This window comes from Dermacentor albipictus, chromosome 9 (genome assembly GCF_038994185.2).
Source record: "Dermacentor albipictus isolate Rhodes 1998 colony chromosome 9, USDA_Dalb.pri_finalv2, whole genome shotgun sequence".
Classification (NCBI taxonomy): Eukaryota; Metazoa; Arthropoda; class Arachnida; order Ixodida; family Ixodidae; genus Dermacentor; species Dermacentor albipictus.
Window position 1 is genome coordinate 10,995,120 of NC_091829.1, and position 18,769 is coordinate 11,013,888.

General features: G+C 49.8%; 1 protein-coding gene across 1 annotated transcript in view; it reads right to left on the bottom strand.

The window, feature by feature from the left end:
* Window positions 1–9,403: 9,403 nt before the first annotated feature.
* Window positions 9,404–18,769, bottom strand: part of LOC135911083 (metalloprotease TIKI2-like) — a 59,731-nt gene continuing 50,365 nt past the window's right edge. The window contains exons 7-9 of the mRNA XM_065443180.1: window positions 15,631–15,721; window positions 12,321–12,518; window positions 9,404–10,781 (exon numbers count right to left, since the gene is read on the bottom strand). Of these exons, the coding sequence (XP_065299252.1) occupies window positions 10,601–10,781; window positions 12,321–12,518; window positions 15,631–15,721 (470 nt within the window). The 3' untranslated portion in view covers window positions 9,404–10,600. The remainder of the gene's footprint in view (window positions 10,782–12,320; window positions 12,519–15,630; window positions 15,722–18,769) is intronic.

The window sequence follows — 18,769 nt, forward strand, 5'->3', positions numbered from 1 at the left end:
TTTGCACATGCTATAAAGGATTATTAGAGGCAACTGTGCTCGGCATAAGCTCCCACTTATAGGCCGTGTAGTTTTCTTGTGAAAACGCGGATGCCATTGCTGACACTGTTGGCAACTGAGCGAGCTTATGCTGCTGTACCAAATGCACTGTTTCTTCTTTCCCGTTTGAAACAGAGGTAAACAGTGCTTCTCTGGAATTAAGAAATGTGTCAGCATAACACATTCAGACCCACCATCTATGGGAATGCGATCGGTGGCGTTCGGGAACGGTAACCAAAGTACAATATACTGGCACAGCGCTGTGTCGTTACTTGCCGCTTATTGTGTACGTGCTGTGCGAAGTGAGGAGTAGTTATCAAATCACTATAGGGCCCCAACTTAACTATAAGAGCGGTTTCCTTCGTCCCGACTGCTTATTTTTTAAGTGCAGCTCCATCGGTAGCAGGTGCACAAACTTGACGGGGTCAGTCAGGCCTAACCCAACCTTAGCTAAACAGGATCAACATTGACTCAAACTTCACGTGCACGACTTGAGAGGACTGGAGCTCGTACATTTCAATTTCGAAGGCATGTCGACACATTTTTAGCGCGAATAATTCTATTTACAAGTGAATGAAGTGCAGCTATCGCGTTGTCGGTTCGGTCAAGCTGTTATGGTCAGCACGCTGATTTTGTCGGTGCCGTCGACACGAAAGCCTGTCGCGCTATATGACAACTCGTACCCGTCGGTTGCATCGATCAAATGGTTTCAGTAATACAGTGCTGAATAGTCGGCCAATCGTCGGCGTCAGCGTCTTGTCGGTCTCCTATCGACCCAGTGTTACTACGCCTTAAAGGAGTGCCTGAAGTCGGGCACGCGCTGCGACCACAAGCAACAGTGGGCCGACGCTGCAAGAAGACTGCGTCAGCAACGTGTTTCTGAAGTGTCGCCCGAGTGCAACGCAGGGGTTTATCGATAAATTAGACAGCCGTCAATGCAAGGCGGCAACTACGTGGTTCACGGTGCAGTCCGGACGAAGCACTGGCCCTTTTCTGTAAGTGGAGTTGCAGTCTTACGCACGTTTTCGGCACCGCACCGACGACGAGCTACCAGTGGAGTTCCAACGTGGTACACAACATAAGTGTTCACTGCCGTGAGAGTCCGTACGCTTTCTTTTTTCCCTGGGGTACTTTCCCCCGATATCTGGCCGCGCTGCCACGCGCGCGTCCCTTCCAAAACGTTTCGCGACTAATCCGCTAGGGCAGGGCGCATGCGCCATCGCGCTGTGAAAAAGGCGGATTGAACACTGCTGAGCGGTCCTCCTAGTTATGCATTCCTCGCGGGCAAGTGAGTGTGTTGAGATGCTTGGCCAATGCCTCCCAGATAGCATTAGCCCAGTGGGCAAGACAAGGCTTCTGAGCGTGGGGTCATAGGTTCGAAAGTCACTACTGCCAAGGTTTTTCCTTTCAGATTTATTGCTTTTTACATAAATTTTTTACAGGGATTACCGAGGCGAAGTTAGAATGCAGTCGAGAGCTTGCGCGGATAGGAACACGCGGACAACACAGGATTCCGAGAGCGGGAGTAATGTGGTGTCGCGGCGATGCCCTTTCCCCTCGCGCAGCACCTGGCGCGCCAGCGGGGCAGTAATAACTGTTCACGAGTCGTTCATTTGAGGGATCGCCAGTCGTTGGTGCGCAGGCGCGAGTAAGAGCGGGCGTGAGAGAGAAAATCTGGGGGCTTTTGACCCTGCCTAGGTACTACCAGAGTCCTTAAGGACTCTGGTACTACGAAGGGCGCGTGTTGTAGGCGTGTGCCCCTAAAGCCCCTGCCCCTGCCCACGCGCCACCGTGGATGTAGGGGCTTTAGGCACAGCCATATATTCAAGGAGCAAAAGCCCCCAGATTTTCTCTCTCGCGCCCGCTCTTACTCGCGCCTGCGCACAAACGACTGGCGATCCCTCAAATGAACGTCTCGTGTAAGTGTTCCCTTTCGCCTGCTCTGTTTCGTCGAGGCGCGCACATGACGTGGCATCATAGCCAATGGAAATTTGGGTGCCATCTCACTGCTACAGATGCCGGCTTTTTTGCTCAATGAGCCATTTGATGCTTTCGCATCAAAAATACATCAGAAATGCGTGTAATGTAGTTGTCTCGTGTGCATGAGGCCTGCATCGCGCATTGCCTGCGGGGTTGGCCAGACAGGCACCAATATACACTGATTCTCCCAGTCCCACTACTCCCTGTTAACACGTGGAGGAAATCTAGACACAGACATGGCAAGGCTCAGCTTTTCGATGCGCAATGTGCGTATGTTTGACCGATATTCATTTGCACTGTACTGGAATTATTCCGCGGATACTTAGCCAAAATAGAGTGTTGAATGCTGCAGAAATGCAACGAAAGTTACGTTGCCAATTGTCACAGTGCCGCTGTATCAGTGCATTACATTTGCTGCATGACAATTACATTAATTCAGTATTAGTTCTTTTACCTGCCACTTTTAACGCGATATCGTTAAGAGCCTCGTGTCGCAGAAAATCCAGTGTCGGTGGAGGCTTCCGTGAGCAAAAATTGCCCTATATATTTAGGTATATGAACATGCCACACCATGCTATCACTAAAGCTGCTCATACCTTGTCTTACATTCTTGACAAATGTATTCCTCGGGATTTGAGAATGACAGCCCACAAACAAGTGCCACGAAACAAAACACCGGTAGCGCATGTCTTTTAAGTTAAATCTTCTCCGACTGAAATATTAAAGGGCTAATAATTAACCGAAACTGATTTTTGTGTGTGTGTGTTCGGCTGTGTACTACCCCCGATATCGGCCCAGGCAAGATGCCGCGTTTCTACCAGAAAGCTGGCCTTCGTGCATAGTGTTCGCTTCACCGGCAGCGTTTCCTGGTAAACATTACGGTTACATAAGCTGCACTTTCCAGGAAGCGTGAGAAGCAGTCGGATCTTTGAATGCTATCGCGTTCCACTCTTAAAGGCGAAGCTCTTAAGCAACCTCCAACTTTTCCGTAAAACAATCATTGCATGCGCCTTTTAGCATGTTAATTACGGAAGGATAATATTGCCGATGCTTAACTACGCCATTAAAAAGTCCATTCCCGAAGGCAACGAATATTGGCTAAGGCTTTGAACAAGCAGGCAGCAACTACATTGCCTGCGAACGAGAGTGAGCAAGCTGCTTCATCGCACTCGGCCTATCTCATTGTGCAGGTCCTAGTATCCCACTGAGACACACTAAAGGGCTCTGTGAACAGAACAGTGCCTGCCAAGTTGTGTCCTGCTCTGCATGTCGAGTCCTTCTGCACTGATGAGGGGCCAGTGGCATATATGCCGGCTTCTGGTTGCCGCCTGCGCTCTAAAACATTTTACACCCTTAAAGTGAATAAAGGTGTAAATATGTCTATAACCGCACACCCTACGTAAGGGTTTGAGTTCGCTTACTTGAGCAAGACACGAGCGTGTTTAGACCAACTCGCTTTTCTCGGACGGAGGTAGCCCGCTGGGTGCGGGCGCCAAGCTTGCGAGAATGCGTCCTCAAGGTTTCCAGTATCGGCGGCATTGTCCATAAGGAAAAGAAAAAGAAAAAATCCCGAACCACAAACATGCAGGCACTCCCCTAATCGTTACTGAACTAATTGAATTTCTCAAAGTAAAATGCATCAGAAAATTTGTGATGTCCGACTTAAACACAGTGTACGGACATGATAGCATCGGATTGCAATTTGAATATATGAGAAAATAATTTGAATGTACGAGAAAACGCACTTTTGTTACGTGGATACTCATACGCAAACCCTTTTTTTCCTTGCTTACGGGGAGAGGGGGAGGGTCATGAGTCATTTATGAGTCATTGCTCATCGGTGGCGCCTCTGTTTTACGAAGGTATAAGCCAATGCTCTGCCCTGCACTGCCGCCAGGATCGGCCCAACTTTGTTTTCTATAGGGCCCTGTGTCGCAGAATATCCGGTGTCTGTGTCAACGGAGTTGTTTATTCTTATTGCCCGGCCCGCTTGCATGTGTACAGCCAGCGTCAAAGGTTTCCGTATCGCGATATCTGAGAAAATTCAGACTTCCAGGCTTTACAATTGTATACAGAGGGACAGCATACAGTGTACAGTTTCACGGGTTAAGAATACTGCTCGGTGTTAGATATGGAGCTGTTTCCTGCGATTACTTCGAGTTCCCCAGACCACATCGGATTGCAGCACAGCTAATTGAGGAATGCAGAAGCAGGAAAGCGCATTCCAGAGGAGACACGTGCAAACAAGTTTGCGGCCCCGAGGAATGCAGAAGCAGGAAAGCGCATTCCAGAGGAGACACGTGCAAACAAGTTTGCGGCCCCCAGGTCGTGTGCCGCCGGGATTAGAAGGGGCCCTGGGACAATGGAGCTCAATCGTCCCCCTTCGGCTTTGAAGAAGGCATTTGCCACCACTGCGGAGCCGTACCACCGGGAGCAGGTGGGCACTCGTGCAATGGAGCATGAGCGCCCCCCCCCCCTCCTTCTCCTCCTCGAAAGAAGTGGATTGCAATTCTGCGAGGCAAGAGCGCACCGGGCTCAAGTGATCAAGAGAGGAGGACCAGGCGCCGACTCTCTTCGCCGGGTATGACACCATCGCACGGGCGCCTACCATTGGCTGAAAGTGGCGTCATCGGAGCGGACTCTCCCATTGGTCAAACATGACGTGACTTACAGTGCTCGACGGGTTTATAAGAAGCCTTCCAGAGAGACCAGGACATTCCCTGATTCCCTTGATTGACCTCTCTCGAACTTCTTGCCGCGGGCCGCAGCGTCCGAGTTGCTGCCGGCCCGTAATGACTATACAAATGTTACTTGTCGCTCACCTCTCTGTACATAATGTAAAATAAATACTCCCAAGTTTTGGTTTTCATCCCGAAGTCCGTACCTCCAACCCCTACATCTGGTTGGCAGCGGTAGGATCGCCTCCGAATGCATCAGCTGGTGGCAGCGCTACGGATCAACCTTCGTCGAGAGAGATCATAAGGAACCGGAAAGAGCGAAGAAGAGAGAGCCTTCGTCGAAAGAGGTCCGAAGAAACTGGGAGTAGCGAAGAAGGAGCGAGCCTTCGACCCAGGGAGTCCGGAGGAACCGGGAACAGCGGACAAATGAACTGGGTGGCAAGGTGCTGCAACCGTAAGTGAGCGCGTGGTTTTTTTCCTTATGATTCGCCAGACTCAAATGTTGTGTGTTCATTTTGAATAGTTCTGGGAATCGGGAGTTTGTTGCATTGTGTATTTGCACAAATTAATTAAGGAAAACAGTTTTAACCATCTGTCGGGGCAGCTGCCATGGATCTTAGAAGGTTGACGAGGTTAGACTTGTTGTTGGTTTGCGACGATTTGGGAGTTGAGGCGGACGAACGGATGAAAACGCCAGCTATCATAAAGGCGATTCAAGATAGTGGCAATGATGACAAAAGCATTGAGCTTGCTTGGGAGGTGATACAGGAGCCACGGGAGCGTGTGCGTTTGCGAGAGCGTCGTGAACTTAAGAGTCAGAGTAAGCGTGAAGAACGCGAAAATGAACGGAAGCAGGAGCTTCAAGAACTTACTCTTAGGTGTCAGCGTCAGGAACGTGAGAAGGAACGCGAACGTGGGTATCAGGAACGAAAGCTTGAGCGTGAGCAAAAGTATGAGAGAGAGAAGGCAGCACTGATCAAAGAGATACAGTATTGTGATCAGTTATTGGCACAGAGACAACAGCTGTCTGAGAATTCTGTAGGTAATACAGAGCGAAAGAATGAGGCAGCATCGAGCGGATTTTCGCCAGAAGCCGACGAGAAGAGTAGTGCCTGTGAGATTAGCTGCAGATTCATAAGAAAAGGGAAAAAGCTAGCTGCTAACGATGCCTTAGTGGCAATAGAGGCCGTTAAAGGCCAGAGTGAGAGCGACGAGGTGCTGTGCCAACAGATGACTGTGGAGACAGCTAGGCCAGCTGCGAACAAATTGGCACAGTTACCGAGCGTGTGCGTCGCTAGTAATGTTAGCGAGGTTGCTAGCGAAGAAGAGGGTACTGTTGACGCGACAGACGCGAGCACCCATGTAGAGCCAGATCTGAGTGCAGAAGTGAAGTGCGAGCTGGACGGTGCAGTTGAGAGTAGTTCTCGGGGTGGCGAGCTCCGTAGCTCACGAGAGAACAACTGCATTGTTCAGGGATCGGTGCGGCTCTCCGCCAGTCTAGATAGCCTAGATAGGAATGGTTCAGTTATTAATCATTCGGGCTGTGCGCGTGAGACAGCGATCGATACCGACGGGCTGTGTGCCGATGCACAGCGTGAGCTGGGCAATGTAGTAGAGGGCAGTTCGCAAGAGTGCGAGTTGTCTTACTCGAGTAAAGCCTGCTGCATTGTGCCAGAGTCGGTTGAGCTGTCCGCCAGTCGAGGCAGAGAGAGTGTTGATTTAAATGTAAATCACTCAGACTGTGCGGTTAAGAGACCGATCCGGGCCGACGAAATGTGTACCGGCCAGCACGAGGCACGAGGCGACATGAAAGTGAGTGCGAAGAGAAAGCGCCGTAAAAATAAGCGCGGTAAAGACCGAAAGACGGTAACTTATGTAGCGCCGCCAAAGATGGCCAGAAACCCAAAGGGGCAGGGCGCGAGGAAAAAGGTGCGGTCGTCAAGGACGATGTTGACGCATCCAGAATGGTCGAGCCACCGGTCAAAGGGGGACCGCGAAGAATGTTCTGCACGGACGCGGACAAAGGGCACGAGGCTGTTATACTCCTCGTCGTTCCGTAGTTCTTTTCATAGCTCAGCGTGCAGTTCGAAGAAACGCAAGGTGGCAGGACGAGACTAGGTGGGGAGTAGCGACGCGGTCAATCGAGTTTGTGTTGAAAGCGGGGCGCGAGGACGCAAATTGGCAGGAGACCGTAACGTCTTGGGGGAGCTGATAGTTAGTCAGCCCTTTTGTGTTTCCTCGGCAGTCAGAGTAGTTTTCAAGCCACGACCAGCTCGGGGACGGCTCAGAGTATGAGTCAGACATAAGCGTTTGGAAAGGGAGGCCAGGAGCGCTTCCGTAGAAATGAAGTGTGTTGTTTTTATTTTTGAGCATCGGACAATTTCGCGATTTGAGACTAGGTTTTCTTTCAATATGTAAAGGTATGAGCTTTGTTTATGTTTTCGTTCGAGAAGCTCGAGATTTGAAAGATGCGTTTTAGGTAAACCTGTAGTCTCGCGAGATGTTCATTAATAAGTAGATAGGCTTTTTTTTGTGTGTGTGAGTAACCTGAGGGTCAAGGTTGTTGTTGAGAGGCCTATCGTAACGCGCGTGTGTTATTTAACCTTCTTTCTTTTTAAGTGTTTTTGAATTTTCTAAGGTTAAGCGCGTAGATTTTCAGTGAGTGCATGAGTTGCACTGAGAGGCGTTCTTAGTTCCATTAGCGCATGTCCTGTGTGGACGGAAGGAAGCAGATTTATGACTGGGTTGCTCGTGTGTGTGGAGGGCAGCCGTATTCTGACTTCTCTGATAAGTACGCGTGGAACGAGCTATTAAAAGACGCATTATTTTAAGGGTTCTGCGGAGTGTGTAAGTCCCGCAAGTTTAATTGTTCGTTTAAGTCACGTGCCCTGTAGGACTTTTCAGGGAAGAAACGTGAGTAAGCGTAAATGAAAAGTTTGCCTACAACGCAAGTACGCGTTTTGTTTAGTGACCACAAGGCTAGTGCGCTTGTGATTACGTACTTGTGAGGTTGACCAGATTGTTCAGTGGCACCAATACGTGCGATAAGTACGCCACTGCGATAGATTGGAAACATGCTGTTCGTGTAGTTAGGCCACTTAAGTTATGTTCGGCTGTTTTCATTTGTTGTTAGCATCGTCAACGACCCTTTTGTTTTGCAACAACAATAGTACTCTGGTCTTGTCGGCATTCGAGGAGAAATGGATGGCTGTTTGCAAGGGTGGTTACAGCTGTTTTGTCAAAATTGGGGAACTAAAAGATCAGGGTTGATTTTGACTCAGTAATAGCCTGGCGAGTCAGGGGTGAAGAGCCTGCGCTTACGCGTGGTGCAGCGCTGTGTTGTTTGGTTTGTTTGACGTATGTTCTCCAGGGCCCAGGATCCCGAGGGTTGTCAAACGAGGCTCGACCCCAGTACCCTGCAGCTTCTTTCAGCGTTCCTCATGGCCAGCGAATTGAGTTCACCGGCCATTCAGAACAACCGGGGCGAGGACGAGCTGTTAGATATGGAGCTGTTTCCTACGATTACTTCGAGTTCCCCAGACCACATCGGATTGCAGCACAGCTAATTGAGGAATGCAGAAGCAGGAAAGCGCATTCCAGAGGAGACACGTGCAAACAAGTTTGCGGCCCCCAGGTCGTGTGCCGCCGGGATTAGAAGGGGCCCTGGGACAATGGAGCTCAATCGTCCCCCTTCGGCTTTGAAGAAGGCATTTGCCACCACTGCGGAGCCGTACCACCGGGAGCAGGTGGGCACTCGTGCAATGGAGCATGAGCGCCCCCCCCCTCCTTCTCCTCCTCGAAAGAAGTGGATTGCAATTCTGCGAGGCAAGAGCGCACCGGGCTCAAGTGATCAAGAGAGGAGGACCTGGCGCCGACTCTCTTCGCCGGGTATGACACCATCGCACGGGCGCCTACCATTGGCTGAAAGTGGCGTCATCGGAGCGGACTCTCCCATTGGTCAAACATGACGTGACTTACAGTGCTCGACGGGTTTATAAGAAGCCTTCCAGAGAGACCAGGACATTCCCTGATTCCCTTGATTGACCTCTCTCGAACTTCTTGCCGCGGGCCGCAGCGTCCGAGTTGCTGCCGGCCCGTAATGACTGTACAAATGTTACTTGTCGCTCACCTCTCTGTACATAATGTAAAATAAATACTCCCAAGTTTGGGTTTTCATCCCGAAGTCCGTCCTTCAACCCCTACATCGGAAATCCCATGTTTTTCCCAGATACCGCGATCTGTAAAAGTTTGACGCCGAAAGTACTTCGGAGCTGTTCCAGTAAGAGAGTATACGGTTCCCAACGGTCCCGAATTTATCGGTACAGTCTCGACTTTCGAGCAAATCTCCCATGTCCCGATTTCTGCTATTATTTTTTCTACTGGATAACAAAACATAGGTTTCCTTTTTATAATGCCTTGCAGCTCGTATGAACGTTCCCATTTTTGTGTTCTGCTGTATTGTCATAAATATTTTTCATTTTTGTGGTGGTTCTGTAGTTCCGTTGTAGGCCCTAACCCTTTATAGCACGTCTTTCCGTATTGGTAACTGTGTTAGTTGAGCAACCATACTGCACCTTTCTTGTAAATCATGACACGCTATAGGTCTAAAAATATAGTTCAACTTTGTTGTGCATACAGACCATGGTGGCGCCTGGCACTGATTCCGTAGGTCGTCGCCTGCCGCTGGAAGTCAGGACACACACAGCTTTGTAATGGAATGCACACAAATTTGAGATTTAATGATAATGAAACACTCTTCTCCTGTGCGGTCGACTTGAAGGAAAGAAAATCTGTCATGAGAAAGATTTACCGGTCATGCAGCAGGTAACCTGCTGCATGAAGTCCCGGCATCCAGCTTTGTAGCTCGGTATTGCTGTGAATAGCTCCAGATTATAGGCAGCTCAGAAAGAGCTCAGCTTTTCTTCACGTTGTTTAAATTCTTTTATGCTTGACACAAAAGTTTCTTGAATTTGAAGAACAAAACAGACAAGGGTTATCGAAAGAGCTTCCTGCGCGTATGGTTCTTCCGTTGCCTGCGCGTGGAGTGAAAGGATCAAGCGTTATCGGCTAGATTCTTTTGCGAACGCTAGTTTTTCTGTCGGAAGGTGTAACGACGGTGCGAGCGCGAACGTACCGAAGTGCGCGGAGGTAGGCGGAACTTCATTCACGTGTACCTACATGGATGCCACTGCTCTCCCTGCGAGGTAAGTATACGCTGTCTACTCATCTCAGTGAACCCGTAGTTTTCTGCGGCAGTGTTGGATGTAATCACTCTAGCGGCCACTTCCCGATGCCTCTTCTCCCGAGTGCTTAGAATGACGTGCTAGGCGCCCCCGTTGGCCGGCCAGTGATTGAAGACGCCAGTTCATAGCGACTGACCTCGTGGTACTAACGCCGCCCAGTTCGTATGCGCTGTCGAGAACAGCGCATTACAACTTCATCTTCGGTGTGGCCGGAAAATATATAGCCGTGCGACTCGCTCCATGATCGGTAGCCGTTTACGCCTCCTGGCTCTTGAGAAGGTGATCCCGTCACTTTGGGGAACGCTTAGCGCCTGCGAGAAATCGGGCTTTAACAGACGAAGATGGCTGAACTCTTGATTGCGCGTTGCTGCTTGTCAGTCAGCACACCGTCACTTTGGTCTGCAACCATCACAGCACAGTAGACACACTGGAGGGATCTTGTTCGCCTGGTCATTAAGCACACCACCGCAATCTGAGTACACGCTCATGCTGACAGCACATTGGAAACAGAAAACTGTTTCCCACTGTCGGTCAGTACACGCTGTCACATCATCGGCACCATACGAACGGAGGTCTAACTTGGCAGACACGGGATCCTCGACGCCGTTGCTGCCCCTTTAAAGGTCGGCGCGGAACCGCATGCAGGCTTCGGCTGTCGGCTCAGGGCGGGAAGGAACCCCTACCGACGTTCGCGGCCAAACAGGAGGCGAGGGCGACCAGGATCGTCGTCTGGCCCGTGCTGGCGGCGGCGGCCCCCCGGTGTCCGCGCCACAGCTTGAGCGACACCGCCGGTGCGGAGGCGCGCGCACCTAGGGCCTCGGCCGGCAGCGACCGGGGACGCCTGCACAGACAAAACGCACGAGCGCGTTGCTGAGGGCCAAACATGTCGTTTGCAGTTGCTACGTATAAAGGCGGTTTCCAGAGAGACGAACAGCGCTCTCATAAGCGCCTGTCTGTACTGGAATATTTTGTGCAATAACTACGGAATGGCAAGACTGGAGCAATTGCATGAACGCAGAACACCATGTGCACCCTTGCAATTTTTTAACGGTATCGCGCGAGCGTCGACCGCGCGGCGTGTCAGTGGCCCTGTAGCGGTGAGGTGATACCCTAAAGCCGAACAGCGCCGCAGAATACATTCGAACTAGAATTCGTCTTGCACGACCGCACATAAAGTTGCCAACCCTGCAGCCCTCGCCGCTACAAAGCCATTGACACGCCTTGCGGTCGACACTCGCATGATATTGTTATAAAATTGCAAGGGTGTACTTGTTTCTACCTTGTCCTTGCTCAACCAACTAGCCCACTGCTGATTTTCGCCTGCCTATAGTCGGCACGGCACCACCAAGATAACCGCGACCGCCCGGCAGAGCGCTTCTTGTGTATATTATTCTAAGCGTCTGCAGCGAGGTAAACTTCAAAGCGTCTGCAGCGAGGTAAACTTCAAGTCTAATCTCTCTTATCGCCTCGATTCCAGTCCGGACTCATTGAAAAGCACCGTTATAGCGCATAGGTATGAAAGAAACGGGAATGACGATTTTCTCAAAATGCTTCTGACTGTTCCGTGACCTCGCAGCAGCCGGGTAAGCTATCACCTCGCTAATATCTGACGTATTCGCCATAAATTTTCGTAAAGAGCATATGGTTATAGCGTCAGCGATAGCTAGACGCATAAGCAATAGCTGCAGCGCAGGAATTCTTGCTATAAAGGCTGTCGATGAAAGAACTATACATTAGCTTGGTTTTATGCGAAGCATATTAACGTAGGTTTCGGGCCTTCGCGCGACGCCCGGCGGTGGCCACCATTGACCCTGAAGTGGGGTCACGTGATGACGTCACACATGCTGCAGATGGGGCCTCATATCAAGCCGTCGGTCGCCTCCCGGCGGTGGCCACCATTGACCTTCAAGTGACCTTCAAGTAGGTCACGTGACATGACGTCACGTGAATACGTCACACCGGCTGCAGATGGGGCCTCATATCGCGCCGTCGGTCGCCTCCCGGCGGTGGCCACCATTGACCCTGAAGTGAGATCACATGATGTGACGTCACGTGATGACGTCACACCGGCTGCAGATGGGGCCTCATATCGCGCCGTCGGACGTCGCCCAGCGGAGGCCTCCACGCTTCGGTTCGCGCCGTCGCGCGAACCGAAGCAGTGGATTGGAATGAATGGAATGAATTGGAGGCTTATCAAGGTTAAGCCCAGTGGCTGCGAAGCATCCACTGGGCTTAACCTTGATAAGCCTCCAATTCATTGTTTTTCCCGAGTTTCCCTTCGAGTTACGTTTCCAGACGCCGGGAACCGGAAGGTTATCTGTGATGGACGTCCTGTGCCCATATGTGGTTTGCAAGGACCACGACGCGGGTGTCTGCTTACCAAGTGGAGTCCAGGCGCACCCAGAGGTCGTTGAACTTCCGCGGCCTGGTGGTGGTGGGCGGCGATGAAAGGAAGGGCCTCTTCTTGGCCTTCCTGCGTCGCCAGCCCGGTGGTTGGTCGGGCGCAGACTGCTGCTGGTCGCCAAGCACCTCCGCAGGGTCCGGCCACGAGCTCTCCTGCTCGCCGTCTTTCTTCACCCTTGCACCGGGAGGGGAAGGGAGGGGGCAGGGGCAGCCACAATATCACTTCGCTGCTCAAAGACACTGGGACAAAAAGCAGGAACAGGATGGCAGTATGTCCCGTCGTGGCCGTTCATTTCGCTCCTTTTGTCCATGTGCCCTTGCGCAGCAGTCTAATTTCATACGCAGAAACCGCAGCACCGTAAGAGAGGCGTCTAGCGAAAGCTGAAGATGGGGGGTCAGCCCTGGCATATGCAGCGCTTGCTGCTTCAGATGAGCTGTTTGAATTGACATGAAGATGAAAAAAAAATGCAGAACCTCCACTGGAGTTTAAGTATGCCTAAGAATGCCTCCAAATTTCAGTTGGCCCACCCGCAAATTTTAGTGGGCCCACACCCAAATTTTAGTGGGCTCACTTCCGCTATAGGCTTCCCATAAAATTTCTAAGGGCTCCATAGAATATGCATGGGTAAGCCTGTAGTAGGAGTGGGCCAACTAAAGTTTGCATGCATCCTTATGGATATGCATAAATCTGATCATATGGGCATTCTCTGATGAATTTTATATTTTATTTGTTTCAAGTAATATCACTTATAAAGGTACCAGTTGTCCACATTTACACTACTATAACGTTTAAATAATGCCTTAACTTCTCAAATTACACATCTTTGTCTCAAATTACACATCTTGATACAAGGCATTGCACTTTTCGCGTGACGGACAGATTTAGCTGGGGTACTCGCCTACATAGGCTGCACGACCGATGAATTGCGCCCGCAACGCTAAGTACAGCGTCGTTAAAAAATAAAAGCGCTGACAGACTAACTACCGGCTTTTTCTGTTGTTGCTCTGTTTCTAAGGTTATATCATACTATCAGCCCCAGATTTAAGTTCCTTTAGAATTTACAGGTGTCTCTAGTTGCTTCAGACGCGCTAACCACGCTTAAACCAGCGTTAAGGCACTGTCGCTCCGTCGAAAAAATCGAAAACCGTTTCAAGAAGTGTATTTTTATACCACCGTGCCGCAACATCAACGTGGAATACCCGCACAAAATGCAACTGATGACATGCATATTGTGAACAATGGCGCAGGCACCGCCTACGGTCTGCCACGGCGTCCACCAAGCGCCCCAAGAAACGCTCTGGACAATGACAAGCGCCTGACAGAACGATTCTGCTCATAAACACGGTGCGGTCTCTGCTGCGCGTTTTACAGGCGTCGGCTTGCAATAACTTGTAGAAGCCTCCGCAGTGAGACATTTCAGGCAATGTCTATGATTCGCATAGCTTTAACGTTTGGCACAAGTTACGTGAAACACCCTGCATAAAGCCTTTAAGCATAATTTTGCTACCATACTCCAGGAAGTAATCGCTGAATCTTCTGCCAGGGGCACTGTACCCCACCCTTTTCCCAAGCGCGCACTGTTTTAATCCCGAACGGGAAGTACTTATCACAGGTGAGAAATGTAAAGGACTACAGACCAATAACACTAACCAACGTCGACTACAAAATTATCATGACTGCCGAGTTGTTTGGAGGAACTTCTTGCTGGGCGCGCTGGTGCATGGCTGTGTTAGGAAGACATGCGCGTACGAAAGGACCAGAACAGAAAAAAAGAAATCGCCGCCCACATATTCCGTACAGAGGGTTAACCAGCGAAGCTGAAACGTGCGGCCCCGCTGTTTATCACTGGGTTAATTTCGACGTTTCATTAAACGACAGCTTGGTGTACGCTGCCAGATCCTCGATACGCAGTTGCTGCTTGCGCTCGGCTGCACGGGCCTGTTCTTGTGGCCGGGCTTTAGCATCGGCACGGCTTAGACGAGCTCGTTCCCTTTCTGCTCGCGGCATTGCTGATCGAAAGCTGCCTAATCCTCAGGAGTACGTATGACGCGTGGCCTGACCATTTCGGAGCCGAAGAGAAACCGCTGCGCGCGCCTCGGCTGCGACGGAGAGCAACGATGTGACTACTGGAGCAGCCAATCGCGCGTGTCTCTTCCTCTTTTCTTTTCCCCCCGTGCAGCGGTGCATGCGCATGGGGTTGCGCCGGTGGAATTTTCGGCGTACAGGCGACAGATGGACGGACAGACGAATAGGCTAGTCATATACAGCTTCGCTGTTATAACATATTCTCGGAAGATTAGCTCACCTTCCTCTGTGACATATAGTCACGCTAGCACTTCGTTACTGTCCTTGCAGCGAATATTCACTATATCGTCGCTATATCAGCGCCGACAGTCAGATAAAATGGCGTCATGCGTTGCAACGCCAGCGTGCTTGTTTGTCATCTGCTGCATACACTCATCGAAACTGCAGTGTAGAAAGTGTAGTTGTTATTCCACACTACAGCGATAAAAAATGGCTTCGTGTCGGTTGGCGGAGCTACACTTGTACACCAGGTAAAAAGATGGCCACTTCCTGCGCTAGCTACACTCGTGTAGCCAGTGTAGGTAACAAAGAAAGCCCTATTGTTTAAAATGACGAGTTTACAAAATCACGAAGCCGTTTGAAGCCTGAAGAACAAAGTTCAGGCAAGTACATATACTAACCACCACTCTCACGCTGGCTGAACTACCCCGCTTGCATCTGCTGTAGATACTAGTGCCAGAGTTCCTTCTAGTAATTATGGCATGAAACTATATGGTTTAAGCCTTGGGCGGATGTTAGTCGGCACTTGACGACTTTCTGACAAAATATCACGCCGCAGGCTTGTGGGCCCATAAGTAGGTGGCGAAAAGCGTACAGAAGTGTATTCACCTATTCAAGCCTAGATGGCGCTAGGGGTCTTTTTTGGGGGAGGGGGGGGGGGCGGACACGAAACAGGAAGGACGAACGGAATGGAGCCGAAAACTACCCCGGGCACTTAGCCAAAGAATGCTACGCATTAATAAACCAAGTTCACTATGGATGTGGCCCGTTTATCGCAGCCGTACTAAAGGAGGTGGTAAAGTACAGTGCTCGTCGCTGCCTTTAGATTGACGGCGGGTTTGCTTTATCCGCACGTATGATTTAAAGATTAAATCCTTATGCAAGTTATAACTTGATACTTATATCGACGCTAAGCTTGGAAGGAAGAAAGTGCGAGTTTTTTTTTTATTTCGGTGTCCAAAGGGGCAGGCGAATTTCTCACTCCGGTATGCTCCTGGTAGCCACGATGTGCTCGATGTCGAATCCACCCTGGCGCACGAAGTCCAGCACCGTGTTGTTGCCAAGGAAGTGACCTGCGCGTGGTTCGCAAGTTCAGTTAGCTGCAGCAACGCCACTCACTTGGTTAACACCAGGGTCATTTAGTACTTCTATAAAGGCATATCGTAAAAAAACTATTAGTGAACTCTGCTAACAGTCTGTATAGTCTAGAACAAGTGTCGCTGAAGCCAACGTTTCGACAAGGTGACTTGTCTTCGTCAGGGCAGTAACTGTTTTAAAGAATGGATGTGATAGTAAGGCTTAAGGACCAGAAGGCGAGATTGTTAAAGCGTTTGAAACTACAAGGAAAAAACATTTATACGCTTTTTATTGCTTCCACGTTAAATCAATGACTGTCCTGACAAAGGCGATCGAGTCCTTGTTGAAACGTTGGCTTCAGTGACAATTCTTGTTTTAGCGCTTTTACTTCAAGCCTCCATCTTCTTGTGAACAGCACAAAAACACGGTTTCAGTAAATAGGACAAGGTCTGACGACAGAAGCCTTTTAATGGAAAACACGAGGTGTATAATACAATGCCAACTTGCTCGCGTCGACGTACACAAAAAGGTAGCCGCACACAAATAAGCCTCGAAATTCCGAACAGATGTCGAGGGAGCTGATGAGTATAGGTATAGTATAACGGTTTCTCCCGTAGTTATAAACGCTTTGACAATCTTGCATGCACTCTGACCCTTGAGCCTTGTGGTCACACTGCCGCCATCAAAGAGTGGTTTACTTACGTGCTACTTGGAATGACCAGACAGGTGTAAGCAAGGTGCATCGCCCAAATCGTTACAGTGCTTTCGCAGCTGTGTTCATTGAGGGGATGTTTTTCTTTATATACAATACAAAATAAAAAAATAAAAATAAAAAGGCACTTTTATAAACAAGGCCATCCACACGTGTGTAAGCGAATGGCAGTGTTTTACGTTGAAACGAATCCTACCAGTTTGACGGCTAGCCATTCTCAGCCAATGCACGGGTCTTTCCAATTTTTTTCTATACAGCGAAAGAAGGCATCCACTTCGACACAGTTCGCGATCTTTTTGTAGCTGTAACAAATACAGTGCACACAGGACATCGCAAATAGATTGTACGGCTGGTTACACTTAACACACGAGCAGGCAGACTTTCTGGCCAGTCACCCGGAAGAAAAAAATAATAACGGATTAAGTAAACGCGGTGATCTTTAGACGAGTAACCCGTAGAGAAATATGTGCCCCATTTTGTGCTATTGACGTTTTCGCAGCGTAGAATCTACCAATTAAGGTCAATGGTATTCACGGCTGTTTGATAAAGATCGGACGAAGAATTTAAAAGTGACTTTTTAAAAGTGTAGAAAAAGAAGCGGTGCAGATGTTAGGCGCCCAAAAACACGAATAAAGAATTTGACGGAAGCGTTATTTCTCAATTCGATCGTAAAGTTTAACCCAGTAGACCGTTGAAGATCTTGCTGCTTAAATTGGGCGTTACGAAGTACAAGATAATCGCAATCTAAAAATTAAAAGAAAACTACGTGCATAACGTTGAACAGATCAATGTAAATAAAACAGTAGTGCTCAAAACTGGCATTATGACCGGAACTTACATGAATGCTGGACTTTTGTATGAAAGAACACCGTTCTAGGGCAAACTCGGCAGTTAAAAAGAAAATGTCCCTACGGGGACGCCGCATACCTATCCACAAAATCAGGCTCATTATTTGACAGTCACGGAGTGTTCAACGCCTAATAACAAGGAAGAAAAGGACTGAGCACGGAGGCTCTGGTTCACCCGCGGTTCTTTAACCACTACAGTTATTTAACCAAGAACCGCCCGAGGTTCTTTAACATGCACCACATATAGTAAGCAGTGCACCCAACCTATTGGGCAATGTGCGGGAGATAGGGTCGTGTCATCCAATAACTTCCCTTCCCCAGTCCGGTGCGATTGCAGCACATTTTCCCCGCGCAATACCCGACTGCTCTTTGCAATTTATGTCAGGCAACTAGAGCGACGCTGTCACACATGTTGTGGGAGTGTCGGGTTACATCAGCTATAATGGCAGTAGCTCCGGAGGCTCTTGCGTCGAAGTGGGCCGCCGCTCTGCGCAGCTCCAACCTCAAGACACAAGAGTGGGCTGTCCAGCAAGCCCGAGAGGCGGCGACGAGGCAAGGCCTCGAAGTCCCCTCATGGGAGACCTGAGCCCGGGTCGTCACATTTGCCGGATTCAGAATAAAGTTGTTTCCATCCATCCATCCATCCAATAACTTTTGTGTATAAAATTGGTAAATAAAATTAAAGAAGCACACACGAGCGTTCCTTGCGTTCCGTCCCGATCAGAGTGCAGTCGCCACGGACGGCAATAGAAAGAGACAACTGGTGCTTTGCAGCAGAAATGCCATAACCACGGTGAAGAACATGTGACGGGCTAACTGTCGGGTAACCGACGGGCAAGTGACGCAAATGTCGTTTTACCATTGCGTCCACCCACAGCGCAGCCAACCACCGCGCTTCGCAACATTGCGTGATGAGGGTTGTTTCGAGCCCACTTTCCGTTTTTCCTTACTCCTGACCCAATGATTCGGGAGTGGGATAGACGGTTCGCAAATTATCCTTCCCGACGTCCCGTAGCGAACACACCCTTCGTTCTAATTCGGGAAACGGACGCGCGGAAGGGAGTTTTCCCATCGCTACACGGCGCCCGCCGCGCACACAAAGTGCGTTGTCTTTTTTCACTTGCGCGCCCAACTCGCTGGCGAAACTTTTCTCCGGCGAACAATAGCCGCGAAGGCTCAGAGCGCGCCTTCGCTTAAGCCTGCTGTGTGCCGCTCGCTTGCTGAACTTTTCATGAGAGGATGCCTCCTCCGTTGGTCACAACAACGGAAAGAAAAACCTACTTGTATCTTTTTCTGATGAATACGCATCCTTTTTTCTTTTGCCGTGTCCTTGTCATCAACTTTTACTTCTACGCGTCTCCTCGTTCGACCGTTTTATTACTGCTGTTTGCTTGATTGTTGCACTTGCGAAAAACGCCGGTGCGTTCACGGGAACGTGGAAGAGCAAGCGTGGAAGCCGGTTCTGCTGCGCCTGGGCGGTTTTC